General features: G+C 26.1%; 1 protein-coding gene across 1 annotated transcript; it reads left to right on the forward strand.

Moving 5' to 3' along the window:
* The first annotated feature begins 275 nt into the window (after positions 1-275).
* LOC110630993 (probable auxin efflux carrier component 1c) lies at positions 276-4,062 on the forward strand. The gene is made up of 6 exons (XM_021778670.2): positions 276-1,942; positions 2,094-2,361; positions 2,466-2,551; positions 2,885-3,042; positions 3,541-3,617; positions 3,724-4,062. Exons 1-6 carry the CDS (start codon positions 754-756, stop codon positions 3,788-3,790), a joined length of 1,845 nt encoding a protein of 614 aa, XP_021634362.1. The 5' UTR covers positions 276-753; the 3' UTR covers positions 3,791-4,062.
* The last annotated feature ends 6,575 nt before the right edge of the window (positions 4,063-10,637 follow it).

Genomic DNA, 10,637 nt, shown 5'->3' on the forward strand with positions numbered 1-10,637 from the left:
GTGTAATTATAAAATTTATATTTTTATAAAATGATTAATTTTTTTTATTTTAATTAGAAAAATATTATCAGCCCAATTATTTTTTCTGGGTTTCTAAACATAAAGAAATTTGAAATCCATGAAATAAACATAATCTAAAATAGTATTTTTCTCAACATGGATTCTAATTGTAATACCAAATATAACCTTGGAAGGATCTCCAAACAACTACCGAGTAGAAATAAGGCTGAGCAGTCACCTCCCCACCAGGCACCACCAACCCAAACTGCTTTTTCCTGCTACCCCTTTTGTACCACCATCTCCACAGCCACCATATACCAACTTCAAAATTAATATACAAATCCAAACACAGCTCAAAACAAGAAACCCTCTAAAAAAAAAAATTAACAAATTAATTTTAAAATAAAGCAAGCCCTTTGCCTGCTTTGGGGACTGTTAAGTGTGCAAGCTTTGCTTGCTACTCTCAAAGCAAAGCTGTATTTTGTATAGTGCAAAAAAAGGATTACTCTTCACTTTCCCCCAAAACCCACATGCTTTTCCATTCTCGTAATAATAATCATCACCACCACCACCACTCCACCGCCTTCTCCACCAGCATCAGCAGCAGCAGAAGCAGCAGAGGCTGTCTCCTTCTCTTTCTTCTTCAGACTTTTTGCCAATCTTGAAAAGCTCGTCTCTTTCCCATCAGGTTTAAGAGTTGCTCTAATCTTGATTAATTTTTAGTGATTCAAGAAGCAAGCTAGCTCGAAGAAGATGATTACACCAACCGATTTTTACCATGTAATGACTGCAATGGTGCCACTATACGTGGCTATGATATTGGCTTATGGGTCAGTGAAATGGTGGAAGATCTTCACTCCTGATCAGTGTTCAGGAATCAATCGTTTTGTTGCTCTTTTTGCAGTCCCCCTTCTCTCTTTCCACTTCATATCTTCCAATGATCCTTACGCCATGAACTTTCGTTTCATAGCTGCTGATACTCTCCAAAAGGTCATAGTTCTTGGAGTCCTAGCTCTGTGGACTAATTTGAGCAAAAGGGGATGCTTGGAATGGACCATTACGCTTTTTTCACTTTCTACTCTTCCAAACACTCTTGTGATGGGCATCCCTTTGCTCAAAGGGATGTATGGTGAATATTCTGGAAGTTTAATGGTGCAAATAGTTGTTCTTCAATGTATTATTTGGTATACTTTGATGCTTTTTATGTTTGAATATAGAGGTGCTAAAATGCTCATCGCTGAGCAATTTCCAGACACTGCTGGTTCCATTGTCTCAATCCATGTCGATTCTGATATTATGTCTCTTGATGGTAGACAACCTCTAGAAACTGAAGCAGAGATAAAAGAAGATGGCAAGTTACATGTCACTGTAAGAAAATCCAATGCTTCAAGATCAGATATCTTCTCAAGGAGATCTCAAGGGCTATCTTCTACAACTCCTAGGCCGTCAAACCTAACCAATGCAGAGATTTACTCTTTACAATCTTCAAGGAATCCAACTCCAAGAGGCTCTAGCTTTAACCACAATGATTTTTACTCCATGATGGCTGCTGGGAGGAACTCAAATTTTGGTTCTTCAGATGTCTATGGCTTATCAGCATCTCGAGGACCTACACCCAGGCCGTCAAATTATGAAGAAGATGGTGGGGGTAACAAGCCAAGGTTCCATTACCACGGGTCTGGTGGTGCAACCCATTATCCAGCACCTAACCCAGGCATGTTTTCGCCAACTGGGTCTAAGGGTGGAGTTGCTGCTAATAATGCAGCTGGTCCGAAAAAGCCTAATGGTCAAGCTCATATGAAAGCTGAAGATGGTGGTGGCAGAGATCTTCATATGTTCGTTTGGAGTTCTAGTGCTTCTCCTGTTTCAGATGTGTTTGGTAGCCATGATTATGGTGCTCATGACCAGAAAGAAGTTCGATTGGCTGTATCTCCAGGAAAAGGTTCTTATATATATATATATATATTTTTTTTTTTCTCTCAGCTTTTTTCCTTTTTATTTCTCATTGAAAGAAAATTCATGAGTTTTTTACAAGTGTTATTCTCTGATTTGAAATTAATAAATGTTTCTGCTGGTGGGTTTTGGATTTACAGTAGAGGGACACAGAGAGAATCATCAACATCATGAAGATTATATGGAAAGAGAAGATTTCAGCTTTGGCAACAGAGGAATAGAAAGAGAAATGAATAATAACAATCATCAAGGTGAGAAAATTATAGGAGATGAAGGAAAATCCAAAGCCATGCCTCCAACAAGTGTAATGACAAGGCTTATTCTGATCATGGTTTGGAGGAAACTGATTAGAAACCCTAATACTTACTCCAGCTTAATTGGTCTCACTTGGTCTCTAATTTCATTCAGGTAAGCTTGATTTCAAATCTATTTGTCTATAAAATCTGTTTTGATTTCTGGGTTTCTTTTAATTTTTTATTTTATGTAAAAAAATTGTGGGATTCTTGTTGCAGGTGGCATGTAGAAATGCCTGCCATTATAGCAAAATCCATTTCTATACTGTCAGATGCAGGGCTTGGCATGGCCATGTTCAGTCTTGGTCAGTATATTATCAAAATCTTTTTCCTTTTTGTTTTAGCAATGAAACTTTTGAAGAGAATCCTATTAGCTTTTTCATTATTAATGAAGAAACAAAGCAAACCAGAACAGTGTGGGGATGATAATGGTGTTGAGTTTTTTTTTTTTTTCAAAAATCAAGAATTTGTTGATGGGTACTGGTGGGAGTGATGATGAAAGGTCATTCAAAAGAAAAGATTGGTTTTTTTTTTTTTTTAAGAAATCTGACAAATGACAAAGAAATAGTGGTGGTGTAAGTGATGGGCATGCTTTCGTTTTCTTTAGTAATTTTTTTTTTTCTTAAATGTGATGACAGGTCTGTTCATGGCTTTGCAACCAAGGATCATAGCATGTGGAAATTCCATAGCAGCTTTTGCAATGGCTGTGAGATTCCTTACAGGTCCAGCTGTTATGGCAGCTGCTTCTATTGTTGTTGGTCTTAGAGGAACTCTCTTACACATTGCCATTGTCCAGGTCACTCTCTCTCTCTTGCCTCCTTCTGACACAACCAATCCTACTTAACTACAAAACTCCAATATTTTCTTTTTTAAAATAAATAAATTCATTCTTGCTCATCTCTTGATAAGATTTTTTTTTTTTGAATTTGTCAGTTTTTTTTTTCCTTTGGTTTCTAGTGCAATAAACATTGAATCTTTCTCATGGTTGCAGAACTTGTTCTTCCTACTTCAATATTGATAAATGAAGAAAACAAGCCAACCCCATTTTTTATTCATTGAAAAATTTTATTGGGGTTGGAAAAAATTTTATTATCGTGTTATTCTGCTGTTGAGATCTAGGATTGATACTTTATTAATTCAATTAGATTTTGAAAATCTTTTGAGCAATAATTAATCCACAGTTATAATTAAGCAAGGACTTGTTTGGGGTTAGTGATGAAGAACAAACATTTGTACAAAACTAACATATCTTTTTGGTTTGGTTGTGTTTGGAATTAAAAATCAAAACAAACAGGCAGCTCTACCACAAGGAATTGTCCCCTTTGTCTTTGCCAAGGAATACAATGTACACCCTGATATTCTCAGCACAGGGTGAGTATATTTTCCAGGAAAAGAAAATGAAAGAAAACACCATATCTAACATAATCCTTGTGTTTTTTTTTCTTAATTTCATCTTATTTTCTTTTCAAATTTGCAGGGTGATATTTGGAATGCTAATTGCATTGCCAATAACTCTTGTGTACTACGTTTTGTTGGGGTTGTGAAGAGACAAATTCATCAAGAAATTGTTTCCAAGAATATATAGAGAGATAGAGAGAGAGATATGAATATTTTCTTGCAAAATGTCTTATTTTCCTAGTGAAATTTGTAAAATTAATGTTTCTAGTCTAATTATTTAGCCCCCAGAAAAAAATTTCTATTTAGTTTTTTGCTTAAATCTTGTTTTTTTTTTCTTTTGGAAATGCAAGATGTGGGTGCTGAAAATTTTCATGAATATTTAAATTTAATTATATAAAATTTATAGATGTTGAAGATATTTATAGCATTTTGAGATTAAGAAAATAGGGTTTACTGTGGGTGTAAGTTTGGTAGGAAAAAAAATTTTATTTTATTTTATTTCTTTTCTTTTTTTTCAACTAGTAACGTATAATCGTGATGTATTTTTTACTACAGTACCATTTATTTCTATCATTTAGATTCGTACGTACAGATATGTTAGAATTCCTCTTAACGTCATGTAGCTATTTAATTCTCCTGTCTGATCTGTTTCATCCATTTGCGTGGTTTGTCTGACCTATTTCATCCATTTGCATGGTCTATTCGACCTGTTTTATGTTATTGGCCTGTTTCATCCATTTGTATGGTCTATCTGACTTGTTTTATGTTATCGGGCTGGGATGCGCAGTGTGAGGTTGGTCGGCTTGAGTAAGACCTTTTTTTTAGAGTTTGATTCTGTCCAAATATAAAACGTTTGGCGGTTATCAATATAATACATTATATATAGAGTGAAATACAATTTAATTGCTTTGTGAAATACAATTTAATTTGAAAGCAATGGTTTTTTTTTTTTTTTTTTTTTTAAAATTAAAAGCAATGTTAATTAAGGAGATGCTTTTAATTACAAGATGGGTTTTGATTTGATTAAGACTTGTTTGGAATATTAGGAGACAATCCTTACATCATTCAAAGTTTCTCTTCCTCTTTTCTTCTATCCCCTTGTTCTTTCTTTTTAGTTAATACATTTTGCCTTTTTCTTCACATCTTTCCTTTTCATTCTTGCTCTATGTTCGGTGCTTTGTGTAACATTTTTTTTTTAATTTATGAAAATTTTCATTTTAATACTTATAAATACTAAAATAAATTAATTTAATTAAATAAATTATTATATTATTCTCATTTTACCTTATAAGATATTTTTTTAGTAACTAGTGTTATTCAATATATGTTTTTTAAAAACGTTATAATATTTATAAATTTTAATTATTTTTATATATTATAAATTTAAATTATAATAAAAAAATTTAAAATTTAAATTTTTATGTGATATCTTAATATTATTCTAATAATCTAACATTTAAATATTTTTATAAATTAATGAATTTATTATTTAAATTATTTAATATTTTATTATTATTTTTAATAAATATTACTTTATTTTATTTTTTTACTATTATAAAATTAAAATTTAAAATTAATATAGTGAATTTTTTGTAGTTTTCTATAAGAATAGAATGAGTTTTATTGCACTTAAATTACTTTTTTTATTAGTTATTATGTTAAATTGCTAATATTGATTTTTGATATCATGATTTATTACTTTAATAATTTATAATTTTTTATTTTAAAATTAAATATATTATTAATAATTGAAAAAACACCATAATTAAAAAATAAATTCTTAAAAAAAAATAAAAAATATTTATCTCACTTTTATTTATATTATAAATATATTATACTCTAAATAAATATAATAAATTACAGACAAATTAAAAATAAATATTAAATATATTAATTTTATAAGTAGTAACTATTATAATTTATAAAATAATATCAAGCTTTTATATAGAAATTTTTAAAATTGCTAATTATATATAGCTCTATTAATAATCATATTAATATTTTTTAAATTTATATAATAAGATAATTAATAAAAAATATATTTTTTATTTGTAAAGTGAAAACATTTTACTTAGAGTTTTGGTTATTTGAAATTTTTTTTTAATAATAAAATTATATATTTAATTAATTAAAATTACATTATTTTATAAAATAAAATTTATATTCAAATACAAAATACTTTAACCAATTAAATTAAAAATCTAATTACAATTATCAAATTTAATTATATCCATTATTAGAAATTTCATTATTCTTTCATCTTCCCACTTTTATAAAATCATTCCACTTTATTTTTTATTAATTATATTCTATTAAATAAAATAATTTAAATCTGAAATAAAATTATTAATTTCAAATAAATATTTAAAATAATTTATTCAATTATTACATTAAATAATATATTTGGTCAAAAAAATAAATTTTTTAGCACCTTTTTATTTACAAAGGTTTTCATTTTTAAATTTAAAGAAAAATCTATCATTTATTTTTTTAGCTAGTTTTTTTTAATTTAATGGGATGTTTATATGAAAAAAAAATTATTTATTTTAAACTAAAAAATTATATGTATTTTTTTAATTACAATTTGTATCAATATTGCATAAAATATCTAAAAAATTAAATTAAATAAAAATAAAAATAAAAATAAAAAAACATAAAATTAAAAAAATACATAAAAAATTATAAAAATACTAAATTAAAGTGAGAAAAATTGAATAAATATATAAAAAATCAATAAATATTTTATAACCCTTCCAATAAAATGGTAGAATTCTAATTAAAATAAACTATCATCCATATAAGAATATTATTCTTATCTAATTATTTTATTTTATATAAAATTTTATTTTTATAAATTTTTTAATTTAGATAATATAAGATTTTCTAATAAAATTTAAAGATGTAAATATGTTCGCTACTATTAAAATTTTAATAGATTTTGCTATGACTTAAGGGTGTAATTGGCTATGATTTAAATAATGTGATATTTCTCGGTAAGATTTTTTTTTTTTTTTTGGTTTTTTGAAGAAATAAAAAAGGAGTGAAGTATTGCTGACACAGCTGCCAATAGCATGGGGCTAGGCCTAAGGAGACAGGCCAAAGATTTCTTGTTGATATATATATATAGATTTGTCAGGTTAATCATTGAGGTATTGGATTAAAGAGTTCTCCCTCTTCCCATCTTTCATCTCATCAATGGAACTTTGCTCATTCAAATTGCGTAAGGGTCAATATGCCTCTCCATTGCTCTCTCTACCTCTGGTTTGGTCTTTGGTGGGTTTTGAGAAGGCATCCATAGCCTGACATTTTAGGACCCTGTCTTGTCTTTTGCTTTCATGTTTTCGATCAAATGAAAAAAATTATTATTTATTTATTTTTTGTAAATATTAAAATATTTTAATATAATTTTTAAAATTAAAAAAATAATTAATAAAATTTTCTATATTATTAAAATTAAATAATAATTTTTCCTATTAAATTGTATTATAACAGAACAAACTGATTATTAATTCAAATAACGTAGTTACTCAATTGTTTTTAAAATTATTTTAAGGTTTTAAAGATTTTTTAATAAAAAATAAATTATTATAGATCAATAGGGATTACCCTACCATCTCTCACAAGGTTTTTTTTTTATTATTATCTTTTTTAAGGTTACTATTACTAATATTATTTAATAAAAATAGTATCAACAAGAATATCCTAACTAAGGGGATAATGGATTTACACCTAACATTTTCGTTTTTCTATAAGAACATGATGTTAAAACATAAGGAATTAGAGGTAAAGGAGGACATTGAAAGAAAACTAACTTAGATAGAAAGTATACTAATTTACTTTTTAAAATAAATTACTAAAATGACCCTAATATATTAGATATGACGGAAATAAAATTATACGACCGTTCCTCAATCTGAAAAAAAAAGTTAAGGTAATTAGTGCTTATTACAACCATTACGATATTTAAATAAGTAAACTGAAGAAAATGGCGTGTGTAATATAATGATTTGAATTTAAAAATAAATGTGTGAGAATGTGTATTTTTAAAGATTCACCTACTTTTATGATATAAGAAAATTGAGTTGATTATCATATCTCCTGGAATGTGATCCCGCGATTAAAGATATAACGAGGATTTAGTAGATTGCGTTCTTTAAAAGTGACTATCAATAAAGTCTCACTCTATAATTGAGAGTGTGAGTTTTGATCAAGAGTTGAGATTTACAGCTTACGAATATTCTTTTCACCGGTGGAATAAAGTATTATATGATTATACTTTTGACACGTGGCTCTGTCTTTAAATATCGGTTCATATTATACTTTGTGTGATTGTTGTGTTATATAAATATTATTAAAATTCATATTTATATCTTTATGATTTAGAAAAAAAAACTACATAAATATTAAAAATGCTATAACAAAAAAGTTAATAAATATCTAAATGAAAAATATTTTAAATGTATATTTTTGGAATTACAGTGATTTGACTTCGACTTGAAATGAAATTAGATTAGTCTAATTCGAAATTAAAATCATCCAACCAAATTCATCCTTTTTAATTAATTCCAGTTTTGAATTAAAAGTAAAATATTCTTTTAAAATATTTAAAAATTATTAATTATACCGGATTAAAATTAAAATAAAGCAAACTATATAATTCTAAAACACAATTTCGATTTTCTTAAATTATAAACTAGACGAAATAAAGAGTAATTAATAGATTGATAAGACATGTTTAAAAATCTCTTAACAATGGGATTTAAATTTCTCTACCATTCTCTAAATATTTATGAATAAAAAAAATATAAAGATAATTAATTTTGTAATCCATCGATTATATTCATTTTTTTTAACTAATTTGCATAAATTAAAATTAATTTTTTAACCAAAATATGTCGAGATGTGATGTGTATTTTAATGGGATTCAAACAAAATTGTAAAATTAGGCTAGAGAGAGAAAAAGAAAGAAAGAAAGAAAGAGAGAAAGAATGAAAGAAAGGGAGCTAAGCAGGAGAAAGGTTAATGCCGGCATTTTTTCTGAGCAAAGCACAATTTTTGTTTTTTAATTTTTATTTATCTTTTGATTTGATTGTTTGTTATTTTGCTTCGTTTTTCCTCATCTTTCGGTGAAGGGTGATGATTTATTTTGCTAAGATAGTTTTTTTTTTTTTCTGTTTTCTTCCTCACAGTACTAGATTCCGTGGTTTGTTTTTTATTTTTTATTTGTGTGTTTTTATTTTGATATTTTTAGATTTCAATATTGATCGTACGATCGAGTTTTGCCTTAATAGATCTATTTTTTGGAGGGTTTGGCTATGGTTATTAGTAAGAAAATCTTCTGAATGTGTGAGACAAACACTCTGAAACTACACTAATACATCCAACACGCTTTTTTCGTTTGTTTTTAGTTAGGTTATGTCGTATTTTCTCTTTCGAGGTATTGTGGTCGATAATTTTTTTTTTCCGCACTGATTGCCTTTATTCTCCTACATGTTTATTTTGTAGTGTTTATTTTCTTGATTCATCGTTCTCATACTCTTTGTGATGCTGATTTTTAACTCAATCATAATTTTATTTGATATTAGTAATTGATGAGATATAATTGTCTACTCATGGTCTTAATGAAATACAATATATAAAGAAAATAAAATTAATCATTTTATGTTATTAAATAATTAAGAAAAATTACTTTATTACAACTTGATCCATCTATTATTATGTGACATTGAATTCAAAATAGTCTGAAAGTTAACTTTTAATTAATTCTATAAGATTAGATTTTGTGCTAAATATATTTCTTTTTCATATGATAATTTCTCATCATTGCAGTATTTGCTGACTTAATTACCTCACAAAAAATATATAATATTCTCATATCTTTCCCTTACTTTCATGGCGTTTTGACTTTTGATGATGTTTCACAAGCTTAATTAATTTATACACTTCAGTGAAATCCACACATTAATTTTTTATATTTTAAAAATTTATTTATTTATTTTTTAAAAATAATTAAATTAATTTTTTACTGCAGAATTTTTGTTATTTCAATTATACTTTAGTAGTTTATTACAATGAAAAAATAAAAAATAAATAAAATTTATCAATTAAATTATTAAAACAATATTGTTAAAATAAATTATTTATCACTTATCAACTATTTAAAAATATATAATTATATTTTTATTTTAATGTAGTGAATGCATACAATAAATTAGACTATAAAAAATAATTCAACCATAGTAATTTAACTATATTTTTTATAGAAAGAATTAATTTATATATATTTTTAAGAGTTATAAGGATTAAATCGTTAAATTTTAAAATATAAAAATTAATGTATATATATTGTTTTAAATTAAAGAGATTAAATTATCTTAAATTGTCTTAAAATTTTTATACTAAATTCATTATTTTTGGATTTAGCCTAAAAAGTCTAAGAAGCCTAATTTTTTATTTTTTAGTTAAATTTCTTGATTTCCTATAGCCTAAAAAATTTAAGAAGCTTAATTTCTTTATATATATATATATATATATATATATATATATATATAATTTAAAATTTAAATTAATTTAGATGAGAAATTAAAAATAATTAAAATAAACTTATGAAATTGAGCATTAATAAGAAAAATAGTTTTAAGAAAAATATATTAAAGGGGTTATATTTTGTATAACTTACTACTTTTCTCTTATTAATTTTCATGATTTATTATGATTTTGATATAAATAATTAACTTTTTACTTATATTTTAATTTTGAACAAGTTTTGAACCAAAAGAGTAAAAAAAAATCAACAGAGACTGCTTTAAAACTGTTTTAGTCTGGAAAGTATAATTTTGTCTGAGATTCAACGGACATATTGTAGAATTTTTTATTTTAACAGTTGTACAAAATTTAAAATTGTTTCAGATAACTACAAATGCAATCAGATTATGATAACAATTATATTAAGAGTAATAGATTTATTTTACTTCTTTTTAAATTTCAACTAAT

This window comes from Manihot esculenta, chromosome 14 (genome assembly GCF_001659605.2).
Source record: "Manihot esculenta cultivar AM560-2 chromosome 14, M.esculenta_v8, whole genome shotgun sequence".
NCBI classification, from domain to species: Eukaryota; Viridiplantae; Streptophyta; class Magnoliopsida; order Malpighiales; family Euphorbiaceae; genus Manihot; species Manihot esculenta.

Excerpts from the sequence above, each read along its gene's own strand:
- LOC110630993 (XM_021778670.2), top strand. The coding sequence starts at position 754 with ATGATTACACCAACCGATTTTTACCATGTAATGACTGCAATGGTGCCA. Across the intron at positions 1,943-2,093 it reads GGCTGTATCTCCAGGAAAAG|TAGAGGGACACAGAGAGAAT; the intron begins GTTCTTATATAT and ends TTGGATTTACAG. Across the intron at positions 2,552-2,884 it reads CATGGCCATGTTCAGTCTTG|GTCTGTTCATGGCTTTGCAA; the intron begins GTCAGTATATTA and ends ATGTGATGACAG.